Here is a 16,846-nt window from a genome sequence, read left to right as displayed (position 1 = left end):
CTGGAGCCTGTTTCCGATTCTGTGTCTCCCTCTCTCTCTGCCCCTCCCCTGTTCATGCTCTGTCTCTCTCTGTCCCAAAAATAAATAAACGTTGAAAAAAAATTAATTAAATAGACACTTCCCTATGTGTGAACTGCATAAGGGTTTAAGCAACGGCTGCATAATTCTTTCTGTTATGGGTGAGAGATTAAATGGCCATTCCAACTGAAAGATATAACTCAGTGGTCTCAGGCTTAGGATATAACACCTAGGTCACTTTTTTTTTTTCAATATATGAAGTTTATTGTCAAATTGGTTTCCATACAATACCCAGTGCTCATCCCAAAAGGTGCCCTCCTCAATACCCATCACCCACCCTCCCCGCCCTCCCACCCCCTATCAACCTTCAGTTTGTTCTCAGTTTTTAAGAGTCTCTTATGCTTTGGCAGTCTTCCACTCTAACCTCTTTTTTTTTTTTTTTCCTTCCCCTCCCCCATGGATTTCTGTTAAGTTTATCAGGATCCACATAAGAGTGAAATCATATGGTATCTGTCTTTCTCTGTATGGCTTATTTCACTTAGCATCACACTCTCCAGTTCCATCCACGTTGCTACAAAGGGCCAGATTTCATTCTCTCTCATTGCCACGTAGTACTCCATTGTGTATATAAACCACAATTTCTTTATCCGTTCATCAGTTGATGGACATTTAGGCTCTTTCCATAATTTGGCTATTGTTGAGAGTGCTGCTATAAACATTGGGGTACAAGTGCCCCTATGCATCAGTACTCCTGTATCCCTTGGGTAAATTCCTAGCAGTGCTATTGCTGGGTCATAGGGTAGGTCTGTTTTTAATTTTCTGAGGAACCTCCACACTGTTTTCCAGAGTGGCTGCACCAGTTTGCATTCCCACCAACAGTGCAAGAGGGTTCTCGTTTCTCCACATCCTCTCCAGCATCTATAGTCTCCTGATTTGTTCATTTTGGCCACTCTGACTGGTGTGAGGTGATATCTGAGTGTGGTTTTGATTTGTATTTCCCTGATGAGGAGCAACGTTGAGCATCTTTTCATGTGCCTGTTGGCCATCTGGATGTCTTCTTTAGAGAAGTGTCTATTCATGTTTTCTGCCCATTTCTTCCCTGGATTATTTGTTTTTCAGGTGTGGAGTTTGGTGAGCTCTTTATAGATTTTGGATACTAGCCCTTTGTCCGATATGTCATTTGCAAATATCTTTTCCCATTCTGTCGGTTGCCTTTTAGTTTTGTTGGTTGTTTCCTTTGCTGTGCAGAAGCTTTTTATCTTCATAAGGTCCCAGTAGTTCATTTTTGCTTTTAATTCCCTTGCCTTTGGGGATGTGTCAAGTAAGAGATTGCTACGGCTGAGGTCAGAGAGGTCTTTTCCTGCTTTCTCCTCTAGGGTTTTGATGGTTTCCTGTCTCACATTCAGGTCCTTTATCCATTTTGAGTTTATTTTTGTGAATGGTGTGAGAAAGTGGTCTAGTTTCAATCTTCTGCATGTTGCAGTCCAGTTCTCCCAGCACCATTTGTTAAAGAGGCTGTCTTTTTTCCATTGGATGTTCTTTCCTGCTTTGTCAAAGATGAGTTGGCCATACGTTTGTGGGTCTAGTTCTGGAGTTTCTATTCTATTCCATTGGTCTATGTGTCTGTTTTTGTGCCAACACCATGCTGTCTTGATGATGACAGCTTTGTAGTAGAGGCTAAAGTCTGGGATTGTGATGCCTCCTGCTTTGGTCTTCTTCTTCAAAATTCCTTTGGCTATTCGGGGCCTTTTGTGGTTCCATATGAATTTTAGGATTGCTCGTTCTAGTTTCGAGAAGAATGCTGGTGCAATTTTGATTGGGATTGAGTTGAATGTGTAGATAGCTTTGGGTAGTGTTGACCTTTTGACAATATTTATTCTTCCAATCCATGAGCATGGAATGTTTTTCCATTTCTTTATATCTTCTTCAATGTCCTTCATAAGCTTTCTGTAGTTTTCAGCATACAGATCTTTTACATCTTTGGTTAGATTTATCCCTAGGTATTTTATGCTTCTTGGTGCAATTGTGAATGGGATCAGTTTCTTTATTTGTCTTTCTGGTTTTTTTTTGTTTTTTTTTTTTTGTTTTGTCTTGGAAACTCATGGTAATGAGCTTAAATTTTATTCTAATATCAATAGGACACCAGGCAGCAGGCAAACATTTTTTTTTTTTTTACTTCAGCCTATGTAGAAGTTTTTTATTTTTATTTTTATTTTTTTATTTTTTTTTATTTTTATTTTTTTTGCAGTTTGCATTTAACTTCATTGTCTTAGTGTTTCCTTTTTTTTTTTTTTATTATATGAAATTTATGTCAAATTGGTTTCCATACAACACCCAGTGCTCATCCCAAAAGGTGCCCTCCTCAATACCCATCACCCAACCTCCCCTCCCTCCCACCCCCCATCAACCCTCAGTTTGTTCTCAGTTTTTAACAGTCTCTTATGCTTTGGCTCTCTCCCACTCTAACCTCTTTTTTTTTTTTTTTTTTTTTCTTTTTTCCTCCCCCTCCCCCATGGGTTCCTGTTAAGTTTCTCAGGATCCACATAAGAGTGAAACCATATGGTATCTGTCTTTCTCTGTATGGCTTATTTCACTTAGCATCACACTCTCCAGTTCCATCCACGTTGCTACAAAAGGCCATATTTCATTTTTTCTCATTGCCACGTAGTATTCCATTGTGTATATAAACCACAATTTATCCATTCATCAGTTGATGGGCATTTAGGCTCTTTCCAAGTTTGGCTATTGTTGAGAGTGCTGCTATGAACATTGGGGTACAAGTGCCCCTATGCATCAGTACTCCTGTATCCCTTGGATAAATTCCTAGCAGTGCTATTGCTGGGTCATAGGGTAGGTCTATTTTTAATTTTCTGAGGAACCTCCACACTGCTTTCCAGAGTGGCTGCACCAATTTGCATTCCCACCAACAGTGCAAGAGGGTTCCCGTTTCTCCACATCCTCTCCAGCATCTATAGTCTCCTGATTTGTTCATTTTGGCCACTCGGACTGGCGTGAGGTGATACCTGAGTGTGGTTTTGATTTGTATTTCCCTGATAAGGAGTGACGCTGAACATCTTTTCATGTGCCTGTTGGCCATCCGGATGTCTTCTTTAGAGAAGTGTCTATTCATGTTTTCTGCCCATTTCTTCACTGGGTTATTTGTTTTTTGGGTGTGGAGTTTGGTGAGCTCTTTATAGATTTTGGATACTAGCCCTTTGTCCGATATGTCATTTGCAAATATCTTTTCCCATTCCGTTGGTTGCCTTTTAGTTTTGTTGGTTTTTTCCTTTGCTGTGCAGAAGCTTTTTATCTTCATAAGGTCCCAGTAATTCACTTTTGCTTTTAATTCCCTTGCCTTTGGGGATGTGTCGAGTAAGAGATTGCTACGGCTGAGGTCAGAGAGGTCTTTTCCTGCTTTCTCCTCTAGGGTTTTGATGGTTTCCTGTCTCACATTCAGGTCCTTTATCCATTTTGAGTTTATTTTTGTGAATGGTGTGAGAAAGTGGTCTAGTTTCAATCTTCTGCATGTTGCAGTCCAGTTCTCCCAGCACCATTTGTTAAAGAGGCTGTCTTTTTTCCATTGGATGTTCTTTCCTGCTTTGTCAAAGATGAGTTGGCCATACGTTTGTGGGTCTAGTTCTGGAGTTTCTATTCTATTCCATTGGTCTATGTGTCTGTTTTTGTGCCAATACCATGCTGTCTTGATGATGACAGCTTTGTAGTAGAGGCTAAAGTCTGGGATTGTGATGCCTCCTGCTTTGGTCTTCTTCAAAATTCCTTTGGCTATTTGGGGCCTTTTGTGGTTCCATATGAATTTTAGGATTGCTTGTTCTAGTTTCGAGAAGAATGCTGGTGCAATTTTGATTGGGATTGCATTGAATGTGTAGATAGCTTTGGGTCTTATTGACATTTTGACAATATTTATTTTTCCAATCCATGAGCAGGGAATGTCTTTCCATTTCTTTAAATCTTCTTCAATTTCCTTCATAAGCTTTCTGTAGTTTTCAGCATACAGGTCCTTTACATCTTTGGTTAGATTTATCCCTAGGTATTTTATGCTTCTTGGTGCAATTGTGAATGGGATCAGTTTCTTTATTTGTCTTTCTGTTGCTTCATTGTTAGTGTATAAGAATGCAACTGATTTCTGTACATTGATTTTGTATCCTGCAACTTTGCTGAATTCATGTATCAATTCTAGCAGACTTTTGGTGGAGTCTATCGGATTTTCCATGTATAATATCATGTCATCTGCAAAAAGCGAAAGGTTGATTTCATCTTTGCCAATTTGGATGCCTTTGATTTCCTTTTGTTGTCTGATTGCTGATGCTAGAACTTCCAGCACTATGTTAAACAACAGCGGTGAGAGTGGGCATCCCTGTTGGGTTCCTGATCTCAGGGAAAAAGCTCTCAGTTTTTCCCCGTTGAGGATGATGTTAGCTGTGGGCTTTTCATAAATGGCTTTTATGATCTTTAAGTATGTTCCTTCTATCCCGACTCTCTCAAGGGTTTTTATTAAGAAAGGGTGCTGGATTTTGTCAAAGGCCTTTTCTGCATCGATTGACAGGATCATATGGTTCTTCTCTTTTTTTTTGTTAATGTGATGTATTACGTTGATTGATTTGTGAATGTTGAACCAGCCCTGCATCCCAGGAATGAATCCCACTTGATCATGGTGAATAATTCTTTTTATATGCCGTTGAATTCGATTTGCTAGTATCTTATTGAGAATTTTTGCATCCATATTCATCAGGGATATTGGCCTGTCTCTGTCTGGTTTAGGAATCAAAGTAATACTGGCTTTATAGAATGAGTCTGGAAGTTTTCCTTCCCTTTCTATTTTTTGGAATAGCTTGAGAAGGATAGGTATTATCTCTGCTTTAAACGTCTGGTAGAACTCCCCTGGGAAGCCATCTGGTCCTGGACTCTTATTTTTTGGGAGATTTTTGATGACTGATTCAATTTCTTCGCTGGTTATGGGTCTGTTCAAGCTTTCTATTTCCTCCTGATTGAATTTTGGAAGGTGTGGGTGTTTAGGAATTTGTCCATTTCTTCCAGGTTGTCCAGTTTGTTGGCATATAATTTTTCATAGTATTCCCTGATAATTGCTTGTATCTCTGAGGGATTGGTTGTAATAATTCCATTTTAATTCATGATTTTATTATTTGGGTCATCTCCCTTTTCTTTTTGAGAAGCCTGGTTGGAGGTTTATCAATTTTGTTTATTTTTTCAAAAAACCAACTCTTGGTTTCGTTGATCTGCTCTACAGTTTTTTTAGATTCTATATTGTTTATTTATGCTCTGATCTTTATTATTTCTCTTCTTCTGCTGGATTTAGGCTGTCTTTGCTGCTATGCTTCTGTTTCCTTTAGGTGTGCTGTTAGATTTTGTATTTGGGATTTTTCTTGTTTCTTGAGATAGGCCTGAATTGCAATGTATTTTCCTCTCAGGACTGCCTTCGCTGCATCCCAAAGCGTTTGGATTGTTGTATTTTCATTTTCGTTTGTTTCCATATATTTTTTAATTTCTTCTCTAATTGCCTGGTTGACCCATTCATTCTTTAGTAGGGTGTTATTTAACCTCCATGGTTTTGGAGGTTTTCCAGACTTTTTCCTTGATTTCAAGCTTCATAGCATTGTGGTCTGAAAGTATGCATGGTATGATTTCAATTCTTGTATACTTATGAAGGGCTGTTTTGTGACCCAGTATGTGATCTACTTGGAGAATGTTCCATGTGCACTCAAGAAGAAAGTATATTCTGTTGCTTTGGGATGCAGAGTTCTAAATATATCTGTCAAGTCCATCTGATCCAATGTATCTTTCAGGGCCCTTGTTTCTTTATTGACCGTGTGTCTAGATGATCTATCCATTTCTGTAAGTGGAGTGTTAAAGTCCCCTGCAATTACCACATTCTTATCAATAAGGTTGCTTATGTTTGTAATTGTTTTATATATTTGGGGGCTCCTGTATTTGGCGCATAGACATTTATAATTGTTAGCTCTTCCTGATGGATAGACCCTGTGATTATTATATAATGCCGTTCTTCATCTCTTGTTACAGCCTTTAATTTAAAGTCTAGTTTGTTTGATATAAGTATGGCTACTCCAGCTTTATTTTGACTTCCAGTGGCATGATAAATAGTTCTCCATCCCCTCACTCTCAATCTGAAGGTGTCCTCAGGTCTAAAATGAGCCTCTTGTAGACAGCAAATAGATGGGTGGGTCTTGTTTTTTTATCCATTCTGATACCCTATGTCTTTTGGTTGGCGCATTTAGTCCATTTACATTCAGTGTTATTATAGACAGATATGGGTTTAGAGTCATTGTGATGTCTGTAGGTTTCATGCTTGTAGCGATGTCTCTGGTACTTTGTCTCACAGGATCCCCCTTAGGATCTCTTGTAGGGCTGGTTTAGTGGTGACGAATTCCTTCAGTTTTTGTTTGTTTGGGAAGACCTTTATCTCTCCTTCTATTCTAAATGACAGACTTGCTGGATAAAGGATTCTCGGCTGCATATTTTTTCTGTTCATCACATGGAAGATCTCCTGCCAATCCTTTCTGGCCTGCCACGTTTCAGTAGAGAGATTGGTCACGAGTCTTATAGGTCTCCCTTTGTATGTTAGAGCACGTTTCTCTCTAGCTGCTTTCAGAATTTTCTCTTTATCCTTGTATTTTGCCAGTTTCACTATGATATGTCATGCAGAAGATCGATTCAAGTTATGTCTGAAGGGAGTTCTCTGTGCCTCTTGGATTTCAATGCCTTTTTCCTTCCCCAGATCAGGGAATTCTCAGCTATGATTTCTTCAAGTACCCCTTCAGCACCTTTCCCTCTCTCTTCCTCCTCTGGGATACCAATTATGCGTAGATTATTTCTCTTTAGTGCATCACTTAGTTCTCTAATTTTCCCCTCATACTCCTGGATTTTTTTATCTCTCTTTTTCTCAGCTTCCTCTTTTTCCATAATTTTATCTTCTAGTTCACCTATTCTCTCCTCTCCCTCTTCAATCCGAGCCGTAGTTGTCTCCATTTTATTTTGCAGCTCATTGATACCATTTTTTAGCTCCTCCTGGCTGTTCCTTAGTCCCTTGATGTCTGTAGCAAGAGATTCTGTGCTGTCCTTTATACTGTTTTCAAGCCCAGCGATTAATTTTATGACTATTATTCTAAATTCACTTTCTGTTATATTGTTTAAATCATTTTTGATCAGTTCGTTAGCTGTTGTTATTTCCTGGACGTTTTTCTGAGGGGAATTCTTCCGTTTCGTCATTTCGGATAGTCCCTGGAGTGGTGCGGGACTGTGGGGCACTTCCCCTGTGCTGTCTTGAATAACTTGCGTTGGTGGGCGGGGCCGCAGTCAGACCTGATGTCTGCCCCCAGCCCACCGTTGGGGCCACAGTCAGACTGGTGTGTGCCTTCTCTTCCCCTCTCCTGGGGGCGGGATTCACTGTGCGGTGGCGTGGCCCATGTGAGCTACTTGCACACTGCCAGGCTTGTGGTGCTGGGGATCTGGCGTATTAGCTGGGGTGGATGGGCAAGGTGCACCGGGGCGGGAGGGGCAGGCTCAGCTCGCTTTTCCTTTGGAGATCTGCTTCGGGAGGGGCCCTGCGGCACCAGGAGGGAGTCCGACCCGCAGGAGGGATGGATCTGCAGAAGCACAGCGTTGGGTGTTTGCGCGGTGCAAGCAAGTTCCCTGGCAGGAACCGGTTCCCTTTGGGATTTTGGCTGGGGGATGGGCGAGGGAGACGGTGCTGGCGAGCGCTTTTGTTCCCTGCCAAGCTGAGCTCTGTCATCTGGGGCTCAACAACTCTCCCTCCCGTTGTCCTCCAGCCCTCCCGTTCTCCAAGCAGAGCTGTTAGCTTATAACCTTCCAGATGTCAAGTCCTGCTTGCTGTCGGAACACACTCCGTCCGGCCCTCCGCTTTTGCAAGCCAGACTCGGGGGCTCTGCTTGGCTGGCAGGCTGCCCCTCTGCCCCCGCTTCCTCCCGCCAGTCCGTGGAGTGCGCACCGCCTCTCCGCCCTTCCTACCCTCTTCTGTGGGCCTCTCGTCTGCGCTTGGCTCCGGAGTCTCCTTTCTGGTAATCCTCTGGCGGTTTTCTGGGTTATTTAGGCAGGTGTGGGTGGAATCTAAGTGATCAGCAGGACGCGCGGTGAGCCCAGTGTCCTCCTACGCCGCCATCTTCCCAGCTGTGCCTAGATCACTTTTAATATAAAACAAGACTGCTCAGCATGGTATTTGAAATTTATCATTTGTAATCCTTCCAAATATTTGGTTTCATTCAAAACTGAAAGAAATGACTTCTTTGTATTTAAGATCTTTGTTCATTTTTAAACAGTTGGTATATTTTTACATTTACCCAACTTGAGAAAAGTGGTTTTATTCATGAATTCAACTATTTATAAAAACTCCATTGTATATAAATTCATAAGACATGGTTTTTATCCTCATAGAGTTTATAATTTAGAAGAAAAAAGAAGTCCTCATTTTGTTTTATATCTCAGACAGTATGTTCCACATAATTATGACTCTGGTTAAAGTCCTCCACAATTCATTTACTTGTGTGAGCATGGCAGGAAAACACAGGTTAGATCTCTTTCTTTTCCTATCTTGTTCTTTTCACCTATCTTTTATGAGTGTCTGCCTATTTCTTTCCCTAACATTACTTTCTCTCTCACATATTTTCTGGCTCTTTTTTCCTTTTCTTTTGCATGATACCTTGTTTTCTTTCTGTCTCATGCAGAGAGCGGTATGTACAAATGCTTGACCAAATTGCCCAGCAGATGATTGACTTCTACAAAGACATGGTAACTCAGCGAATAATGGACCAGCGCATTTTGGAAGAATTGTACAATTTTAAGAATGTTACTGAAGAACTGACCAGGTAAAATCTGTGATTATCTTAAACACAAAACACAGGCCAAAGCCATGTCTTTAAAGAGAATAAAAAACAGGGAAAGTAGAATGGTTAAAAGTGAGGACTCTTTTTTTTCTTTTGTGGGGTTTAGGAAGAGAACGGAGAGGACTGGATGTAGATGTAGAGACATGGGTTACAAAGGTTAACACAAAACTAGGGCTATGCGTGTGTTTGATAGGGAAAAGACTCCTGTTCTCCTTCCAGGCCTGAGATGTTGAGATCTTAATCATATTTACAGACAGTGCCATGATTACAGATGATAAGGTTTAAATCCCAAAGAGGAGGATAGGCATTAAGTAGCAGTCAAGGTTAGTGATCATCTAAGCTTGTGTCAAGATGAGTAGTGGCAAGAATGAAAAAGATAAGATAGGCATGTCAGAAAGTAGAAGGGAGCAGCCTGGTGGCCTGGCCTGTTAGCGTCTGCCTTCTCTCCATTCTGGAGGATCTCCCACATCATCTTTCTGCCCTTTCTAGCCAACCTGATTCCATTGCCAAACCTGCCCAAATTCCATCCAAATGTATGCTAGATTTCTTGATTTGGTTTCTAAAGGGTGAAAACCAGGGAGAGATGTACACATAACTGAGAAGATTCCTGAGTATACAAATCCGATTTCCTGGAACTCTTCAACTATGAATGTAAACTTTCTTTACTTTATTTCAGGGAGCTGTGTCTGGTTCGGGCGCATGATATGAAATTAACAAAGGAAGCAGAGAAGGCCCACAGGGATTTGGCACAAGCTCTCTTAGATGCTGAAAAGAATGCTAAGTGAGTTACCAAATGTTAACCATTATGTCATCAGGCCTCACAGCTTATTTGAAGGAACAAAATTTTATAGAAACATTTGAAGTTTTTTATTATAACAGTGCCGGGAGGGATTAATATATGTAAGGAACTTTTATATATATTAACCCCTCCAGGCACCACTTAATACACATCTTGTAAATGTCTTCCTGTGTGAGTTTTCCGGGGCACATCCCTAGAAGTGGAATTGCTAGGTCACAGGCTATGCACAGCCTTGTCTTGCTAAATGTTGCCAAATGCCGTATAAAGTAGTCGTGCCAGTGCACCTTCCTGTCGGTGTAGGAGATTTTCCTTTTGTCCATATTTTTTTTCAGTCTGATGAGTATGAATAAGTGTCTGGTTTTTGTTTTGTTTGTCACTGATTTTCCTAATTAGTAGTGTGAGTCTAGTTCTTTTTTTTAGATTTAAATGAATCTACTGCCATCTTAGTGTTTTATCCTCTTTCTGGGGTTAGCAAACTTTTTCCGTGAAGGGTCAGATGGTGAGATACGGTTTCTGATGCAACTATGCAATCCACTCTGCCTTCGTAATGTGCACCACCATGGTGAAAAGGCAGGCAAGGACGATGCCAGGACGTGGCTGTGTTCCAATAAAACCGTTTACTGACACTGAAATTTGAATGAAAATGAAACATTTTCACGTGTCACGAAATACCGTTTTTCTATTGCTTCTTTAACCATTAAACGTATACAAAGTGAAATAGGTAAAAAATTAAAAATCTGAAATTCTTTGCTTATGTTCTATGCAAAACACAAGTGGTAAGCTGTCTTTAACCCACAGGCTCTAGTTTGCTGAGCCTGATAATTATCATTATCAAATGATAATTTGACTGCGTTTTTAGTTTTTCTTATTTAACCGATTAAAAAGTAACATTATTATACTATCATAGAAGCAGTATTGTGCCCTGTAAGTAAAGTAGAAAATATAAGCAAGCAAAAATGAATAAAAAATATTATAGTTTCACCACCTATAGATTACCGATATACATATCTTAGTATATATTCTTTTTTCTATGTACATGTGCACACATGCATTGTTTTAAACCAAAATTGTACTGCATATACTGTTCTACAGCCTGTTTTTGTTTTTTTTTTTTTTAGTCAACAGTCTACCTATTTCAGTTCAGTTTCACTTCTTCAATTACCCAGATAATATTCAAATTTTCCCAGTGTTCCCCAAAAGGTATTTTACATTGGATTGTCCAAATCAGTATCCAATCTAGGGCCACACATTGTATCTTGTTTTATATTCCTTTTAATCCAGCATAGTCTTCTGCTTTTTATGTGTGTGTGTGTGTATTGAAGAGTGACTGGCATGTCAGCAAAAACACAAATGTACACAAAATCTAAATTCAAAGGTATATTCTTACTTTTATTCTATTTTATTCCTTACTAGACTGAGAAGGATACCTTGACCATCTTTTTAGTGTTGATTTATTTATTTTGAGAGAGAGAGGACATGAGCATGAGTGGGGGAGGGGCAGAAAGAAGGAGAGAGAGAATCTTAAGCAGGCTCCGTGCTCTTAGCATGGAGCCTGAAGTGGGGCTCAATCTCACAAACTGTGAGATCATGACCTGAGCCGAAATTGAGAGTCAGACACTTAACCCACTGAGCCACCCAGGTGGCCCACCTTGACCAGTTTTTGCTCACTGAATATACTACTGTTTTCTGTAGCTGATTCACCCTTCTTGTCTTAGTAGATAACTGTTCTATACTTTGTCTTCTATCCTCATTTGTCTAATAGTATCTCACCATCCTCTTTCTGAGCTGATGAACTTGCTTTCTAAAAACTAGAAGCAAGCAAGCAAACAATCAAAAAAGTAGATGCAAACAGAAGAGAACTCAAGCTCTCACCCCTACATCTACCCACGCCCTGCAGCTGTGCTCATACATTGTCTTCCCAGCTTTTCCTGTGGATGAACTGCCTCTTCCCAAGGCAAGTCTTTCCACTTGTGTACTGTTACATCCCCACATATCTATTTGAGATATTTTCAGCAAATATTCCCTCTTTCTTCTCTATCTTTAATGTTTCCCTCTCTTCCTGATTAGTCCCATTAGTATACAAATATGCTATAATTAACACCCATCTCAAAAATAACAACCAAAAAACAAAAAGACTCCCATATCTTAAGACGGCACACGTATCCCCTTCTAGCTATGGCCCTGTTACCCTGCCCACCTCCCGTCCTCCCCCCAACCCCCGGCCATTATAGTAATCTTCTTTAAAAAATTGTCATACTCAATATGTCCACTCCTAGTCCTCCCCTTTGTCACTTGTGAACCCACTCCAATCAGGCTTTCACTCCCCCAACCCCACCAAAATGCACTTGTCAAAGTGACCAGTGACTTTCATGTTGTTGAGTCTGAAGGCCGCTTCTCAATTCTCATTTAACCTGACTTAACAGCAGCATTTGTCACAACTGACCAGCTGCTCTTACTTAAAACAATGTCTTTCAGTAGGTTACACTCTCCTAGTTTTCCTCTGCTTTACTGTCTGCTCCTTCTTACTGATACCCCTTGCAGGTTCCTTTTCATCTCACCAATTTCCAACTGGCAAAGTGCTTGTTCCTTATTCTGTGGATCTTTCCTGTGTCCATATTTGCTTCCTAAATTACTCTCTTCATTTTCCTAGCTTCCAACGCCATCACCTGTATATACTCAGCTCACAAATATGTATCTGCAGCTTCACCCTTCTTCGCAAATCTGCACCCCTAGTTTCATTCTTTCTCCTCCTTGAATTCCAGACTTACGTATTCAACAGACTTAACACTCTGCTTAGATGCCTAATGTCCCCAACGTGTTCTTTCCCCCAAACCGACTCCTTCCACATTCTTTTCTCATTTCAGTTAATGGCAACTCCATCCTTCCAGTTTCTGGGGCCAAAATGCTTGGAGTCATTCTGTGTCCCTTTCTTTTTCTCACATCTCACACCTCTCTAGCGGCAGATCCTACCTCCTTTCATGATCTGTGCTGACCCCTCACCTCTTTCGTTTGTGCAGTCTGCATGCCTTGCCTGAGGTGTTGCGGGGACCTATGAATCCCTTTTTACATCTGCTGTAGTAAGCCCACCACTGTGGGCCTTTCTCCACATTCCAGCCAGTACTGTTGTCAAAAACCAACTTCTGTGTTCTGTAGCCGAAATATAACTCGAAGACAAAGTTTGGGGATAAAGAGGACCGAGTTTTATTACTTTAAGGCAAAGGAGGTTAGAGTAGGCTACTGCCTTCAAAACTGTAGACCTGCCCGGGGTAAAAGGCTGATCTGGGTGGTTTCGCTAGGAATCTGGTATGTGCTGCCAGCCACGTTCCTCATGCCTTCAAGGTGATCTCATGACTAGTGCTGGTGTGGGCCATCTGAGACTTGTGACTAAGTATCAGCGTCGATACCAAGTTCTTGGAACAAAGGATTCTACAGAAAAATAAGTGAAGGGAAAGAGAAGGCTTCAAGAATGAGGAAGAGAAAGTTTTGTTCAGCTTGAAGTCAAACCTTGCCGAAGCATTAGTGCGTCCATCTGAATTTTCATCCATCTTTACATTTCTATGTGGTGTCAGTATTATCTATTAAAAATTTGACTCAAATAGAATAATGTCATTTCTCTGCTTGAAATTCTGCAGTGGCTCCCCATCTTACAGTAAAAGGCCACATTTTAAAAACATGGCTTACAAGACTCATCCAATCAGAATTTCTCTGACTTCTCCTACTTTATTTCAGACATGTTGCCTTTGTGCTGTTCTTGAACATACCAGATAGACTCCCCCCTTGGGTCCTGGAACTCTCTTTCCCAGAGAGCTCCCTAGCTTCCTCCTTCCTTCCTTCAGACCTTGTTCCTCCCCCCCCATTTAAAACTGAGAGCATTTTGTGCTCTCAATCCCCTCTCCCTGATTTATTTTTATCTATTGCACTATCACTACTTAATATGTTTTCCTTTTTTCTTTATTATCTTTTCCAAATAAACTTTGTAAGGGCAAAGCTTTTGTTTTTGTTTTATGTTGTTTAATTTTGAACAGCACCTGGCATTTGGTAGGTGCTAAACAGATATTTGTTGAATGAATTTAAAAAATAAGCTAGAACTTCCTTTGTGCTAATGTTCATTATAGGAGCAAAACATCTAAAACCAGAGAGAAAGGGAAGGAGAAGGAGAAAGAAATCTCATTTTCTTTGAAAATTGATGGTTCTGAAGTGGGACTTTTTTTTGTGGTTAGAAATTTTTAGTAATACTTTTTTAAAAATAATAACCATTTGATTGAAGATTAGGAAAAACAGAAACACACAAATAAGGAAGTAAGTATCCATAATTTGTTCTCTGAGTTAAATCACTATTAATATTTTGATATATTTTCTTTTTTCTATTTCTATGTATTTTTTATATAAATGAGATCAAAATGGGTATATAATTTTATCATTTGGGTTTCTCATGTTACAACATGAAAAGTTTTCCCACGTACCAAAGTATTAACAACAGGATCTTTAATTAGCTATATCATATTTTCATCACAGAGCCATTTATTTGGCCAATCCCTTGTTGTTGGACATTGAGGTTATTTCTGAATTTTTTTCTTTTGCTATTTTAAACAAGGGTCATTAGTTACCTTTTCAAAATCAGTGTCTAACTTTCAGACAGTAACGTGCATAAATCTTAAGGGGATATAACTTGTTGAATCTTCATATGTATATTCCCCTGTGTGACACCTAGGGTGATTAATTTTTCTTACTTACTTTGAACAAGTGGAAGTCTCCAAACAGAGAGGGCTTTCAAGAACTGATGCTGGTAGTTCCTGGCTTTCATCAAAATTAGAAGAATTCTGTGTCATTGGCCTTTAATTCTTGTAGCAAAGTTAATATCCCATAGCAGGTAGTGTCTCAAATGGCTTGTGAAATGCTATCCCTTTACAACTTCTGTGTTTGCATTTAATCTCACAAGTGCTTTTAAATCCAATTTAATTGTAAACTTTGGTGTAAGTTTGGAAGGAAAAGTTATGTTCTGGTAAACATGAAGAAAAAATAGTTAAGAAAAGGTACTTAACTTGAATATACTTAATCTTTTGGTTGGTTGGTACAGAATTGCTTTAAACCTTATATTAATTATATATAATTTAAAAGTATAGCGGCTCATAATTACTGGGCTTTGTATTTAAAATTTTTTTTTAATGTTTATTTATTTTTGAGAGACAGAGAGAGACAGAGAGCGAGCAGTGGAGGGGCAGAGAGAGGGGAGACACAGAATCTGAAGCAGGCTCCAGCCTCTGAGCTGCCAGCACAGAGACCCGTCGTGGGGCTCTAATCCACGAGCTGTGAGATCATGACCTGAGCCAAAGTCGGACGCTTAACCAACTGAACCACCCAGGCACCCCTGGGCTTTGTGTTTTTAATGAAGAAGCCTGATTCAGGGTGCCTGGGTGGCTCAGTCAGTTAAGCATCAGACTATTGATGTCGACTCAGGTACTGATCTCATGGTCGTCATATCAAGCCCTGTGTCAAATTGGGCTCCGAGCTGTGCGTGGAGACTGCTTAAGATTCTCTCTCTCCCTATGCTCCTCCCCCATTTGCATGCGTGTGTGCATGTACACGTGGTCTCTCTTTCTCAAAAAAAGATTTCTAATTCTATTCTGTATCCTGAGTTTTTAAATGAGATATAGTGTTGTTATTCTGTTGGAATACCATGTTGTGAAAATTCTAGCAAATAAACAATATGAAGAAAAGTGTTTAGAGCAGGTAAAAGTATGTTGAATTTTTTACTTTAAGACTTTTATAAGCTTTATAAATGAAATGTGACTATTTTTTCTTCTATTTCACTGTATATTAGTGTTATTAACGTATCCAGCAATTATACCATAATTACTTTATGATGAGTTTTTTTTTTTTAATTTTTTTTTAACGTTTATTTATTTTTGAGATAGAGAGAGAGACAGAGCATGAATGGGGGAGGGTCAGAGAGAGGGAGATACAGAATCCGAAACAGGCACCAGGCTCTGAGCTGTCAGCACAGAGCCTGACGCGGGGCTCAAACTCACGGACCGCGAGATCATGACCTGAGCCGAAGTCGGCCGCCCAACCGACTGAGCCACCCAGGCGCCCCTATGATGAGTTTTAAAGGAACAAATTGTCTATTTTAGAACAAAGTTGTTTATTTTATTAAAAAATTTTTTTTAAGTTTATTCATTTATTTTGAGAGAGAGACAGCATGCATGGGGGAGGGACAGAGAGAGAGGGAGAGAGAGACTCCCAAGGAGGCTCCTTGCTGTCAGCACAGAGCCCGACATGGGGCTCGAACTCACAAACCATGAGATTGTGACCTGAGCTGAAATCAAGAGTCAGGTGCTTAACCGACTGATCTACCCACATGCCCCCAAAGTTGTTTTTTTTAAATGTCCACCATCATAACAATTATTCAATAAATGTGAATTCTCAAAAACAAAGTCTGTATATATTTTTTAATTTTTTTTAGGATTGTAGAAGAATACCATGACTTATACACATTGCAAAGAGGAAGGATGGAGTGTGATATTAAACAGTTAATGTCAGAAAGAGATGTCTGGAGCTCAGCCACATATGAATTGGCCCTAAAGGTTGGTTCATCTGGAATCATAACTCAGACTTCTTTTTTGCTGGATCAGTTTTGCTTTACCATTTTTTTTTTTTTTTTGCTTTACCATTTTTAATAATCTAGACAAAAGAAGATGTGTATTTAATTTATGAATAATGTGGCTATGATTGATGGGCCTTGAGAAAGGAAAGTTACATTTTTTTCTTTTGTTTCTTCTCTATTGAGTACCTGGCTATTGCCCAGTTAAGGGCTCTTTTTCTCACCAGAATCTAAGAAGTATAAGGAAGAATACTTTTTCTATTGTTTGTGAGCATGTTAAAATTTTCAACTTCTGCTTATACTAATTATAAACTAGGAAGTGTTATTTATATTTTTTCGCACAGTGTAACCATATTAGGATTATATCACTTTGGTTCTATTACCTTGGCATCTAAGATGACAAATGAATTGAAATATGGCAGTCTGTAGGTCATTAATGTAATACTTTAGGCAAGTACCAAACATCTGGGACTTGTGTTTACTAAGTATTAACCAGAAATTATGACCCTCAACATATTCACACTTTTGTCTCAT

At 39.7% G+C, this 16,846-nt stretch overlaps 1 protein-coding gene across 3 annotated transcripts in view; it reads left to right on the top strand.

Annotated features, from left to right (window-relative positions):
• AXDND1 (axonemal dynein light chain domain containing 1) overlaps positions 1-16,846 on the top strand; it is an 88,083-nt gene that overhangs the window by 34,637 nt on the left and 36,600 nt on the right. For all 3 annotated transcript variants that reach the window (XM_045452732.1, XM_045452731.1, XM_045452730.1), the window contains exons 10-12: positions 8,754-8,894; positions 9,589-9,693; positions 16,175-16,295. In XM_045452732.1, coding sequence (XP_045308688.1) covers positions 8,754-8,894; positions 9,589-9,693; positions 16,175-16,295 — 367 coding nt within the window. The remainder of the gene's footprint in view (positions 1-8,753; positions 8,895-9,588; positions 9,694-16,174; positions 16,296-16,846) is intronic.

This window comes from Leopardus geoffroyi, chromosome C3 (assembly GCF_018350155.1).
Source record: "Leopardus geoffroyi isolate Oge1 chromosome C3, O.geoffroyi_Oge1_pat1.0, whole genome shotgun sequence".
Taxonomy (NCBI): domain Eukaryota; kingdom Metazoa; phylum Chordata; class Mammalia; order Carnivora; family Felidae; genus Leopardus; species Leopardus geoffroyi.
This window is presented reverse-complemented; position numbering and strand designations above follow the sequence as displayed.